The sequence below is a fragment of the Tursiops truncatus genome, chromosome 1 (assembly GCF_011762595.2).
Source record: "Tursiops truncatus isolate mTurTru1 chromosome 1, mTurTru1.mat.Y, whole genome shotgun sequence".
Lineage (NCBI taxonomy): Eukaryota > Metazoa > Chordata > Mammalia > Artiodactyla > Delphinidae > Tursiops > Tursiops truncatus.
In genome coordinates, this window is record NC_047034.1 from 57,526,903 (window position 1) to 57,541,309 (window position 14,407).

At 46.5% G+C, this 14,407-nt stretch overlaps 1 protein-coding gene across 2 annotated transcripts; it reads right to left on the bottom strand.

Moving 5' to 3' along the window:
- Positions 1–335: 335 nt before the first annotated feature.
- On the bottom strand, positions 336–14,296 carry METTL13 (methyltransferase 13, eEF1A N-terminus and K55). Of its 2 annotated transcripts, none has more exons than XM_004312519.4 (8): positions 13,810–14,281; positions 11,660–12,419; positions 10,179–10,378; positions 8,535–8,730; positions 5,871–6,038; positions 4,348–4,563; positions 2,024–2,155; positions 336–808 (listed from the first exon to the last, which is right to left on the bottom strand). In XM_004312519.4, the coding sequence occupies exons 1-8, from the start codon at positions 13,960–13,962 to the stop codon at positions 534–536; spliced, it is 2,100 nt and encodes a 699-aa protein (XP_004312567.1). In that variant the 5' UTR covers positions 13,963–14,281; the 3' UTR covers positions 336–533. The 2 variants fall into 2 exon arrangements, 1 of the variants encoding a protein (XP_004312567.1); XR_004526141.2 differs by having other exon boundaries at positions 671–808; positions 2,024–2,189; positions 13,810–14,296.
- Positions 14,297–14,407: the final 111 nt, after the last annotated feature.

Below are 14,407 nucleotides of genomic sequence, written 5' to 3' on the forward strand. Positions count from 1 at the left end.
TAAATAAATAAATTTATATAAATAAAAACTTGGGACCGTGTCAGCAGCTGTTCCATCTGTAGGGAGACAGCGTAGATGTTCTCTTAAATGATTCTACTCTATTTATAGTCTTTTGGCACAGAATGTTCTGCTACCTCACTTGAGAGTGTTCCTTTAGGACCAAGAGAAGGAGAAAGCAAAGCAAACCAGCAATCGCATTTGATTGTCTCCGGTCCTAAGGAGCTTGGGGCATGCTCGTTAAGGCATAACACCTGATGGGGGCTCCAGCAGGGACTCCTACTCAAGGACACAGTAAAGGAAGTGAAGGCAATCAACCCAAGCAGTACTGAAGAAGACAGGATGGAAAGGACTTTTTTATTTTCCCAGATCTTCAGGCAACCTCACCAAGCAGGAGGTCGCATGCAGGTGAGTATGAAACTAAGAAAAATACAAGGCTTAAAAAGTATTGTGCATTATATTTCTTCAATCTCTGGTAGGCCAGGAGCCCAAGGTCAGTCTGGCAGGAAGCTGAGAGGACTGCCTGGTCCTGACAATCACACAATCTTCACAGTTTTGAGCATGTCTGACAGGACGTATGTGTCATCCCAGCCCTTTCCAGGCTTCCTCAGGGTTTGCTCCAAGGCCTGGGCCATTTCCAGCAGCTCTGGCGTGGCAAGTTTCCGCTCAGGGTGCGGCTGACAGAACAGGATCTCGTTTACTTCACCCTCAATTCGCCGGACATACAGGAGGGGGAACACTGCCTTGAGCCCAGCCAGCACTGAGTCCTTTAGCCCTAGGTCTCGACACACGAGGTTGAGGATAAAGACACCTGTAGGGTGGGGAGGAAAGGGTCAGAATGACTGGTTCAGGGGACACGGTGGAGACAGGGTTCAGCTCTGAGGAATATAGCCATTCCTGCCCCAGGGAGGCTGGTGGACCAAAGAACACACCTACAGCAGCAGTGACTTTGCAGAGAACACACAGCATACAAAGGCAGGAAGAGAAAAGCGTGGGGGATGTGTGAACCATGAGAAAACTTCAAACTAATTTCTTGCTCTTTTGTGCTGCTAACAAATGTTACCATTCTCCATGCTTCAGTTTCACAAAGGATTACTTTGAGAAAGAAGTAATTAATACCCCCAAGTAAGAATGTAGCAATTCCACAGAGAGATTATGTACTTGACATATATATCACATGCCTTCACTGGTGACAATTAAGGGTTCTAAATCAACTCTGTTCACCACAGTACCTTAGCCAAATCAAAATACCTGGGAGGCAGTGAACATAAGGATTAAGAGCTCCAGCCTTCAAATCACAAGGATCAGGGTTGGAGCCCTAGCTCTTATCTTGTGTCACCTTGGCAAGTCTCTACTTCAGTTTCCTCATCTGAAAACAGGCTGCTATGAAGATGAAATCACATACTGCCCAGTCCAGGGCACGTGGGAAGAATTCAAATGGTCACTAGCGCCCCATGCTGGTGGGGATGTGAATTGCTACGACTACTTTGTAACTGTGTGGCAGCATCTACAAAAACTGAACATATGCATAATCTGTGATCCAGCAATTATAGCCCTACATCTATGTCCAACAGACCTGCACACACATTTCACCAAAAAGCATCTACTAGAACGTTAATGGCAACACTTCTTATAAAAGCCCCAAATAGGAAACAACCCAAATGCCAAAAGCAGAATGGAGAAATAAATTGTGTATCACCCAGTGTCAACACAACATTATGGGTGAATCTCACAAACATCATGCTGAGTGAAAGAAACAGAGAACATTCCGTATGGGCAAAACTAAGCTGTGCTGATAGAAGTGAAGACAGTGGTTATCCTTGAGAGGACAAGTTACTGAAAGGAGGTAAGAGGTGGACTTCTGGGGCACTGGAAATGTTTGGTGTTTGGTGCTGGTAAATGAATATGTTCAATTTGGGGAAACCGATCAAGGTGCATACTTATGATACATGCATTTTTCATTAAAAAGAAAAATTTCCTTAAAGGGCCCATCCCTTCTCCCTCCCCAACCTTCTGTTCTTCATACCTTCAGGAGTCAAGATGCTTTTGACCTTCTGCAGGAAAGGCTGGGCCACAAACGCTGGGGGTGGACAACTCATTCCCAGAGTTGGGTCCTTACTGTCCACATCAAACATTATGACATCGTAGTGACGTCGTGCTGGGAAAGAGAAGCAAACGAGTCTTTGTCTCTGCTGGATAAAATAACACCATTTACATTCCTCCACCACATCTCCTCCGTGGTGGACACAGGTGGCTAAGTCAGAAGGATGGCATGGAGGATGTGGTTTGCTTATAAGGGCACTAATGTCACAGTCCAGAGGAGACACGTCATCAGCGTTCTGCCGTGAGTACTCCACGTCTAAGATGGAGCCTTCATCTCACCTTCTTCCTCCACATTTTAAAGCCCTTTCCACAGACACACATTACTGGGGTCCACTCCAGCAGGAGTACTGCTTGGTTAAGAGTCCATCTATACCAATGATTTTCAATCCTGACAGACCATTAGAGTCAAATGGGAAAATTCTAAAGATTCAGAGAACCTGGGCTCCACTCCTAATCAACAGAGTTAAAACCCTGGGGTGGTAAGGAACAGATGGGAGGGGAGATGGGAAGCCTCCGGTGTACTTTTCTTAAGCTCCCCAGGTGATTCGAAATATAGTCAGAGTTGAGAACCATTGATCTAGACAAAGCAGCTGCCTCTGCCTTTAAGGGCTGACCCTGCAAATGGTAACTTTAACTTAACTCCGGAAACAGCATATGTTGCCTCCTAGGAGAAAGTGTTCTCAATTAAAGTTAGCATATCTTTTCTAGCTGCTTGAACAATTACTGGCTCAAGAAAGAACTGATTTTGCACAATGAGTGAGAAAGAACTGACCATGAATCTGATCCACTCCTTACTATAATGTTAGTTTTTACAAGGGGTAGGCCTGCGATACTAATGATGTGTTTTGGACAAACTTCGAGACAGTGCTAATGATTATTCAATACGTATTTACTTAGGACTACAGCATGTCCATCACTGTTCACAGCACAGATCTGATTTTGGTTTCTTCAAGAGCGGAACATGTTGGCTCATCAAAGTCCAAGGACAACCAAGGCCCACATTTGTGGCACTGAGCCCTCCAACAATCCGAAAGGTTGTTGTTAAGACAAAGGCCAGGGCTGTTCAAAACTGACTTAGAGGTAATAACAACAGCAGCACATCATGGATTGAGTACCTACCATGTGCCTGGCACTGTTTTATGTGCTTCACATGTATCAGCCCTGGGCCCCCAGACTGGTCCCAGCCTCAGAGAGTGAACCTGTGAAACTCTGATAGAGTTAAGTTCAGTTTGCTATTACATAAGACAGCATCTGTCCATCCCAGCACCAAAACACTTACCCCAGGCAACCCGTTTTGCCACACCCTTCCTGGAAGATACTCTAACCCAGCGAGAACCAGAGCATCAATTATAGAATGAGCAGACCTGGAAGGGTGTGTGGCCTGGGCTCCCCAGGTTCACGTAGGACTGAACCAACCTAACTGAATTCTCCCTGAGGGGCTCATGTTCTTCAAAGCATCAGTCATCAGAAGCCTACATATTAAGCTGCAGAAGGATCAGGGGAGCTATTGTAAAACATTAATATGCCTTTTGTCCAAGTCTGGGATACAAATTATTATAGCAAAATGGAGCCTTAATTCCAGTAGCAGCAAGGCTACTGGAATTCCCACTAACACCTGCATCATGGTTTAACCTCAGCACTACTGACATTTGGGCTAGATAATTCTTTATCATCAGTGGCTGTCCTATGCATTGTAGGATGTTGAGCAGCACCCTTGGTCTCTACACACTAGATGCCAGAAACACCCGTACCTAATGGTTACAACAAAAAAGTGCCTGCGGACATTGTCCCTGAGGTTTAGAACCACTCATCTACATGAATGCTGTTTTGCTGTTTCTGGCTTCACCTCTAGCTGAAAGATTTACAAAACAACTTCCCAACACACCCCCCCAACGTGCCTTCCCCTTTTCCTCACTCAGATACAGATTCTGGGTTTCTTGGGATGATGAGAAAGTGGCAAGGTTACAGGGTCAGAAGAGATTCAGAAGGGAAGCCCACTCGTTTGTTAGCGTCATTAGGGCAGGAAACGGTCTGTTTTGCTTGTTACCATAGCCCAACCCCTAAGAGTACTGAGCATGTGGTTGACACTCTATATTTACTGAATAACTATCAACAAATGAATGAACAAACGAACTGGGATGATGTGGATGCTGCCCTCTCAGAGATGAGTTCTAGAGGCCCTTGCAGGCCTGACAACCTTGGATCAATCCTCCCTCAACACCCCTCCAAATTCTCCAATAGCAGTACCTTCTTCTTCTGCCAGGCTGGTAATATAGTCCAGGCCATCTGCGATGTGGACCTTCATACGGTCGCTCTGGGAGAAGCCAAACCACTGAGTGGCCACTTGCAACATGGAGGGGTCGATCTCCACAGCATCGATGCAGGACTTTGGGAAATGATCGTGGACAAAAAGGGGGAGGCTGCCCCCACCCAGGCCTACCACCAACAATCCCAGTGGGGTTTCTGTAATAAAGAATAAAAGCATCGTTTTACTACCTGCTCACTGTGAAGTTTTGTACCACACTTGGGGAGGGCGAAAGAGGGAGTCAGGTTGTTGGTGCTGCCCAGGGGAAACAAGATTTAGAGACCTGGCCTCCCTTGTCTCTTTCTAGAAACTCGGGAGTCAATTTAACATCTGAAAACTCAACCCTGGCCTCACAATCCTTCCTTTACTAGATCCAGAAGATGAACCAGTGTATTATTATTATGGCCCCTTAAAGATCCCAAAGCACTCAGCTGACATTATAGCAATAACCCCCACCATAAGCATTATTAAACCCCCCTAGGAAACGGGAGGGACAATGGCCAACATCTTGTTTATGATCACAGGGAATGTAGATGTGATGCCCTCTGCTCAGCTTTCAACTCAAAGGACACACTGCCTTCTCAGACACAGCCACCAAGTGAGGGCAATCCACCCAAGTTCCAGAAACCACAGGAAAACAAAGGCCCAAATCCTACACACAAGCACAGAAAAACCACAGCAACCACAGGGGATGAAAGGAAGGTAAGAAAAAAGAAAGAATCACCAAAAGGAGACAGACCCTGAGGATTAAATGGAAGACCTGAGACTCTAGGGACATACATCAATACCAAGATAGATCAAATGTACAGCGTGTTCCAGTAAGACATACTTAGGGACTTTGGGTGAAGACAGTTACAAGAGTAGACAGAATCATGAACATTTTTGCTACTGTGGTCAGATCCAAACCTATTATTAGTGATAAGGCTATGACTATACTATCTATACTATGGTTTTTTTTTTTAAGTAGAAATTCAAGATAGAATTACATCTAGTACTCAAATAATGCATCACTGAAAAGCCAGAAATTCTCCTAAAGTGCACAGGTATATTTCTCCGGAGATGTGATTTTTAAATATTCCATCTGGTTACATGGGTAAATGCATGTGCAAAAATTCATCAAGCTGAACAACTTAAGATCTGTATACTTTACAGATCTCATTGAATGTATTTTATACATTAACTTTTTAAACTGAGTATAGTTTATTTACACTGATTTTTTAAATAAATGAATAGAGGAAAAAAATTTAGGTATCAGCACATGTAGGTGTTTCAAATAATTTGAGTTTGAAGGAAAAGTTATTTGGATGTTCATGAATGTAGAAGATGGTTGGGAATAAGAAAGACATGACTATATGTGCATCTGTTGGTCTATAATCATGGTTCTTAAACTGCAAGGCAGCTGACACTGATTACCTCTGTAATCTTACATGTTCCCTCCTGTGGAAGGCAGTGGCGACCCCCTCACCTAGGAGCAGCTCCGGGTTTCTCAGCAGGGCAAGGCCGGCAATCATGGCTTTATGGTGTTCACAGCACAGGTAACTCTTATCAATGGACTGCCCCGGAGCTGCAGGGAGGTCTTCTGGAGTATCAGCAGGCCGCTGCTTCTTCCTGTCCTTTTTCCGTTTCTTCTGGGCTAGATCACAGACAGAGATGAATGAAGTCATATGCGTGGTACACTACTCCTTGGAAAGTAAGGCAGACCAGCAGCAGTATGCTGCAACTGGTTTGATGAGACTCGAGAACCCAATTGTGAAATATGCAGGAATTTTGTGAACTGGTTGACATGTTGGTGGCTTGAAATCTGGCCATGGTGGCCATTTTTATGCCACAGAAATTGGCAAACAGTGCATATCATGGCTTTTTCCCCCAAAGAGACGGTTGTTTAATATTTAACATACACCAGAGAGTCAGAAAAGGGAAGTGGCAAAGAAATACCCCAAAACTCAGAACATTGGGAAAACTCAAGTGAGGAGTACTAGTACCTCTCCTCTGGGAAATATAAAGCCACTAACAGGTGAGAAGTTTATTCATCAGTTCTTTTAGGGGAAAAAGGACTTAGTTTCCAACTACCTCCTCTATGCCAATTACTATACTAGGACTTTTACTCTTGTAGCTTTGAAACAACCCTATATCAATGCTCTTATTCTAATTCTTGGCAGATGGAAAAACTGAAGATCTGAAGAGTTATTAATTAGGCCCAAATCAGTAGGCAGTGCAGCCAGGATTTGAACCTGGGACTACCTGTCTGCAGCAGCTATCACCTTTCTACTACATCACACAGACAGTAATTCATACCACTCCATTGGACAAGGACATCACAAATGTTCAAAGGGGGGAAATCGTACAAAAGGCCCCTCTACTCTCCCTCTAACTACTCCCTCAACTGCTCCAGGAGAGAGTGAACAGATGGCTCTGGGGTTTCCCTAGGGACCAGTTGCACCATTGGGCACTGTAATGTAAGTGGCAGCATGCTTTTCAGAGATGTTAAATTGCTTTTTAACACATTCTTCTCCTTGCTCACCAATACTTCCATGAGGGAAATCATTCCCCTAAGAATTAAGTGATACTAAGAAGGCTTGATAACAGTGGGGAAAAAACCCAAAACCCAAATTGGAGGGCAAAATGTTCTCTGAAGCACTTTTACTGAGCTCTCAGTGAGATGAAACTGAACCAACCTGCAGCCCAAGTGACCCAATGACAGCACAGGAACCCAACAAATATGGGTGCACATGACCAGGGGACACCCCTCAAGAGGAGACCATCCTGCTGAGAATAACCTGATCCCGAGCTGTGGGCAAACCCATGACCTCATGAGGTTGTGAATTCTCTCTTTTCACCCTCCTTCCAGATGGCCTTGCCAACAGGACAGCATCATCAGGCAAAGGGAATGACCGGCAATCAGGAGAGCCGATTTCAGATTCCAAGCCTGACTCTCTGTGCCTCTAAAGGGAAGTTATACTGGAGAAGCGGTAGGGAGGAATATTTTTCTACTCTATACATGTAATCTGTGATTGATTACAATGAGTAAGTATTACTTTTATAATACAAACATATAATGCCCCAAGAAAATAAACAAACGATTGCTCTCCCCATTAGTGGGTGTTTCTGAGCAGCACCTGGGAGACCACTTAAAAGAGAACATGGTGGGGGGCTTCCCTGGTGGCACAGTGGTTAAGAATCCGCCTGCCAATGCAGGGGACACAGGTTCGAGCCCTGGTCCGGGAAGATCCCACATGCCGCGGAGCAACTAAGCCCGTGTGCCACAACTACTGAGCCTTGCACTCTAGAGCCCACGCGCCTAAAGCCCGTGCTCTGCATCAAGAGAGGCCACCGCAATGAGAAGCCCAGGCACCACAACGAAGAGTAGCCCCCGCTCACCACAGCTAGAGAAAGCCCATGCACAGCAACGAAGACCCAACACAGCCAAAAATAATAAATTAATTAATTAATTTAAAAAAAAGAGAGAACATGGTAGAGATCTACCCAGTTGACGCCTGTAGCCATGTGCCACTTGTGGCCATTTAAATTTAAATGTAAGTTCATCAGAATTAAAAAAGATTAAAGATTCAGTTCCTTAGTCACACCGGCCATGTTCCTAGTGCTCAGTAGCCACATATGGTTCATGGCTGCCACCCTGGGCAGCTAACTGGGTATTAAACATTTCCTTCGCTGCAGAAAGTTCTGCCAGACTAGGTGACCTCTAGGGCACCCACCAACTGTACAACCCTCTAAAACAGGTGCTAGGAGGTGGCCCCATGGAGGAGGGCAGGCCTACTGAATTAACATACAGACGTATATGGAGCAACTTGTAAAACACGTGGTCTTTGAACTGCAGGCGTTAAAGTGATTATCACATTTGTCTGGTAAACCACCACCCCGGCTCCTTATCACTGCAGAGTCAGGCTTTGCTCAAGAACAGAACATCGACCTCCGACCTCCCTTCTGTTCATCGCCACTCACACCCTAAGAGCCCAGATGATAAGAGGACCACCCACAGAGCCGTGTGCCTCTGGTCACAGGTATCCGGGTCTGTCCTACAGCTCCGCCAAGCTCCCAGGTCTTTCTGACCACCCCAAATTGTCCATACCACATCCACGTGGGCCCCACCACTGTGCCCACGACACCTCACCTCTGTGAGACACATCCTTCAGCAGCCTGGCTTCTGACTGCACCACGTTCCTGTTGCTGAGGAAGATCAGCCGCCGAAAGTAGCGCTTGTCATCCCCCTGCACATCCTCGATGACGTAGTCACCACTCAAAGGGCTGCAGTCTTGGTGCTGAACGGTCCGGACCCCGATGTCCCCACCAACAGACAGGAAGGGTACCTGAAGGAAGAGCAGAGATGTGGTGAAAACACCAGCTCAACTGAGAAATACGAGAAATTATAATCCCTTCCCTTTGTGTGTATGTGAAGAATCCCCGCACCAAGGTTCTGAGCAGCAACAACTCCGAAGATTTGCCATTTCGTTAAAGTATTCTTCTGGGGCGTTTGACTAGATCTCAAAAGGTTTAACTGACCTTTTTGAAAACCAACTGAACAACTAAAGATTCCCCAAACCATTCGTGAAATGCAGTTGGTTCTCCACAAGAAAAATATGAGTTTGTCAACAGTAATCCTTAAAAGGACTTTCAACAGTCCAAGACAATGAAAGCTAGAAGGAAGCCTCATGAAGGGACTAGAATCATGAGAGAAGGAATCTGAATAGGGATAAAGATATCAAAATCCATGGGGAAAGTAACCACTCCAAATTTGGCGAAGTGTCTCCCTTCCCCCAGTTATTCTCAACTTTTTTCTGCATTCTTCTAAACAGAAGAAAAAATTAGGAGGAAAAAATACATTTTCCCCTAAACTTTTCCACTCCCTTCCCAACCTTCACATTTATTTATTTTTAAAGAGTTACAAGAGTATTTAATAATCATGAGGGACTCCTGACTTTGCAGAGATGTAGGCACTGTTGAGAGAAAGTCACAAACGAGCCTCCCCACAGGATCTGGGTCTCTCTGATGGGACACCAACCCCAAAGTCTTCCAGAAAGCATCAAATACATATTCATCTGTAAGCACAAGCCAGCCTAGTGGGCAGAACCACAGGCTGGGAACCCAGGAGCCTTGGTTCTTCTTTTCAGTTCTGTTACTACAGCATCAAGCTTCCAGGTACCCTGTCTTTCCCACCTATCAAGAAGGATAAACTCCTTTCTATAAAGCCCCTGCAATAAAGTCACCTATCAATTACCCTGTCTCGTGAGCAGGATAGTACAAGACAGATGGTGTCAACTGATAATACCATATCACCATTTTGGCAAAGACCTTCAGTTTCCTTCCCAGTGGAACATCAGACCAGCAATGTTAATATCCTGAAAATTAAGCTGAGCTGTTTTGGCCCTTTCCCATTCTACCTCACATAATGATGGTTCTAAGAAGCAAAATGGCCAAGGAAATCCTGCACAAAGTGAGTTAGGAGAAATACAGCCTGAGTAAGCTGCAGTGTGCAGAGCTGGAGCCTGCAGGGTGGAGAGCACTTCCTTCATGCCATCCGAGTGGCCCCACAGGCACAGATGCTACTGGGGTTCTCAATAAGGGCAACCGCTCACCTTCCACTCACTGCCTGGGACATAACTTCTGCTCACTTAGCTCTCAGCTGCTGACATGCCCTCCAGGAACAGACTAGGGTCACAGACCCTAGTCCTAGCTTCTGCTAAGATACCCTCTGCCTTCCTGGCTACTAATATGACTTCTCCAGAGACCCTGAAAACTGCTACCAAAGCTTTGTTACCTGCTGCTGGGCGGGCATCCCGGCCGGGGCCAGCTCCATGACTCTGGCTGACAGCTCGGCCTGGATGCTGTCCATGCCTTCGTACTGCTGACCTCGGTGAAGGGCCACTGTGATCAGCCTCCTGAAGCCCGCACTGGCTGCCAGCTGCTTCCGGCCCTCCTCCATGCCAAAGAGCCACTCGGTCTCCCGACCCTGGGGGACTGGAAAGAGGCATTTGTTGACAGGGAGTCCTGGGAAAAGTTCAAGCCCACAACCAATATGCCCTACGTGGGAAAGAGCCAGCCCCTACCCAAGCCCAGCAACCCTTCCAACTGTGACCTACTGAGGGGCTATCAATCCCCAGTCAACAATGTCCACAGCAAAGCTGCCATCAGACCCATGGCAGGATCCAGCGTGGAAAAGTGTGAGCGTGTATGTAAGGGGAGGGAGGCAAGTACCTAGTGCAAGAAAAATAGCAATAATGCTAACACTTCTTAATGCCAGGCATTATTACAAGCAGTTCACAAACAGAAACTAATCAAATCCTCACAACAGCCCAAGATGCAGGGAGTATTATTATTATTCCCATTTTATAAATGAGGAAATTAAGACACAGAAGTTACATTATTTGCCCAAGTTCACAGAGCTCGTAACTGGCGAAGCTAAGGCTCAACCCCAGGCAGTCCAGCCCCAGACTCCATGCTCGTATCCTCTGTGCTATTAGTTCTAACAGGTGCACAGTTAGGATAAGGCAATACTTGGAAAAATGGATTTGATGTCAGGGAACAAATTACCAGCATGATGTATCACCACCTCACGTTTGTCTAGAATATTCTACTTTTGAAAGCATTTCCTCATACTACCTCTTTTGATCATTACTAAGGTGAATCTGGTATCATTTACCCCTTTCAATAATAACACTAACATCTGTAAAACTTATCATGTGCCAGGCACCATTCAAAGTGCTTTTACACTTCTCACAATTACACAGTTAAGATCTCACTTTCTAGATGAAGAAACAGAGGCACAGAAAGAACACTAACTTGTCCAATGCCACCAGGAAGCGACTGAGCCAGGACTGGAAACAAAATAGTCTGGTTCCAGAGCTCACTTTTTTAGCTACTACTCTGTACTGCCTCTGAATTCAGCAGAGACGCACAGAAACTTCCCCAGGTCACACAGCTTACAGGCTACAAGGCTGGGACTCCCGGTTGCTTCCACTACTCCTTGTTACAAAGTGACTAAATAACATCTCTACAAATGCGTGACCTGCCTAAATGTATCTATATTACTTCAAGCCTTTGCAATGGAAGATGAGAAGAAATAAACCTCAAATCCAAGCAGGCAGCTCCCCCTTCCTCATGCCTTGGCCAGTCTAACCTCTTCAAGCACCGCCCCCTGCAAGATAAAACCAGCCAAGGCATACCCATCCGCCAAAGCCCCAGCCCCAGCCCCTGCAAGCCAGCCCCCTCCAGGGAAGAGAGGGAGCAATCCCAACTCACTGATGAAAATGGCAAAATGACTGTCCCGCGATGGTTTCACAGTGGGGCTGTCCACCACGTGGAGGGTGTAGCGTGGCTCCCCCGTGTCCCCACTGCACAAGTCCAGAGACACACTCCCCAGCCCGGCCTTGCGGTACAGCTGGCTGCACAGCCAGGCATACTGCTGCCGCTCCCGCACCGCCTCAGCCAGCCGCTCGGCACTCTCCAGCCGCACAGGCTTGCCCTGCTCCTGAGCACACAGCTCAAAGATCTGAAGGGCAGAGCCAGGGACCGGCCTGAACTTGGTCATGATGAAGGCAAAGACAGGCAAGGAGAACCAAGGCTCTGCTTCCAACAGCTGGTCTTGGCTGTTGGCCACCTGGTGCACCCTCACCATCCACCCCTCCCGAGAGAAGTGACCCACTGCTTTCTTCAGGACGTGAGCCTGAGCCAGGGAGATGCAGAGGTAGCGACCGCCCACCTGCAGGACACGGCCAACCTCAGCCAGCATCCTGTCCACCTGCTGCAGGGTCTTCTCCTCCTCATCTGTCAGGACTGCGTCCAGGGTGCCCTTGTCCAACACCACCTGGAATGAGGCATCAGGAAACTCCATCTCTGTCATGTCCATCTTCAAGAAGCTCATCTGCGGCCGTCGGCTGGCATTGCGTTCCTTCATTTGCTTGATGACGACCTCACTGATGTCAATGTTCACTATATCCTGATAGCCCACGTCATACAGCTGCTCGCTTAGCTCTGAGTTTCCACACCCAATCACCAGCACCTAGCGGGGGGAAAGAAAACAAGATGGAGGTGATCAAGGCAAAGGAATGAGCTTCAGACACTTCAAGGAATCAAGTCTCACCCTGGCTGCTGTATGTTTTCAGAGGGCGAAGATGCTATGCCATGAGAGAGCATCATTACAAAGTGGATTCTAGGCTCCATCTTGAAACACCACTGATTAGAAGAACTCACTAGTAACAAACCACATTCCACTATAACAATGCAAGTTATGCAGAAACAAACTAACCGGGGTTGTTCTTTTCTCTGAATCAAGCGTTTATTAATCAACTGCAGGAACAAACTAATCATGGTTGTTCTTTTCTCTTAATCAAGAATTTATTATTTAAGAATTGATAGGAAGTCACAGAATCCAAATACAGTAGTTATAACTGAAATCTCCTATTTGTTTTACTGTTGAAAACCTAGGTCTGGCATAATCCTATTCCACTCATGCCTTTGGCTCCAACTCACGATATTCTGCTATTTTCTGAAGCCAAACTTAAAACACAGGTTGCTGCCTCCCTCTCTGTGGAGGAACCTCCCATTGATCCTTCAAAATTCTGCCCTGATATCACCATCTCTGGAAAAGCATCGTACAATGACAAGTGCATAAGCTTTGGAGCTAGGTGGATCTAAGTTTAAATCCCCACACGACCACTTACTACATGTATGATCTTGGGCAAGAAACTGGCTCTCAGAGCCTCAGTTTCCTCATCTGTAGAATTCGTGTATTACCACTCACCTCAAGGTTTATTATGAGAACTCAATGACTGAGCAAACACACACACACACACACACACACACAGCATAAGGTTTGACTCTTAAAGCTTCCTCCTCAAATCTTCGTTTTCTACCCTTCTTCCTTCCCTACTTCCACCTCTATCAAACCTCCTATTACTGTACTTGGCACTTTTCACTTCTGGAACTTGCCCAGGATTTATATGTTGATGCTCGTGTGGCTTAAGGGCTGAACACAGTGCCTGAAAGTCAGTGGGCCCACAACAACTATTTGATAACAGATTCATTTATCAGTAAAGCCACGGGTGCTGCCAGCTCCACGAGGATGCACAGTGACAGAAAAGCACACTTTCCTCACTAGGAGGAGATGTCTAGGTTGCACTACTAAAGAAGTGAGGTTATTCTTAATAACCTCACTCATTCTTCCAGTGAGGTTACTAATTCAAGAAATGATCTGGGGGTGGAAGCTCTGTTATCTGAAAACCTTTAAAAGGATATTTTGTAATTACCTTTTAGCTAGAATGTTGCATGGAATCCTGAAAATATGGGCCTGTTTAGGGCCCCCCACGCCTGTCACCGTCTACCAAGTGCAGGATTTCTGTTATCAGTTCCTACTTTCCAGGGCACACACAGGGCTGCCAGGCCGCGCTTACCTTTTCCCTGGGCTTGATATATTTGTGCAGCAACCCGCACAGTTCCAGGTAGGTTCCATACCACTCGAAAGCTTTCTTTCCCCGCTGCTGGAAGAACTTCTCCCAATAGTCAATGGAGCCAAACTCCTTAGGGCTTTTAGGTAAGAGATTCATATTCCCACTGCTCGAGCTGCGTCTTCAAGACTCTCCTACTCCCTGTGCGGTACCATCCGAGGGGTTTCCCCACGCGCTGGTTCTGGAACACCGCAGCGGGAATTCTTTCCACGGACAAACAGCCACATTGACTTGTCCCTCACTCAAAACCCAAAGAGACGATCCTTACACGCCCACCGGACACGTAAGGCACTGAACCTAATAAACGCTTACCCCCTATTCCATCTCAAAGCCCCAGATTCATGTGGGGAGGCCCTCACACTTTTTCTGAGCTCGGTTTCAGAACCGGCAATTATATCCGGGTGCGAGGCTTCGCGATTGGTTGGCTGGCCACACCATCTCAGCAGCTCATTGGTCAGTGATTTTCGTCCTGGCACGTCACTGGCTGCAACGCGCTCGCCTCACGCCGGCGGCTTCGTCGCAGGCGCCGCGCTTTTATTTACGT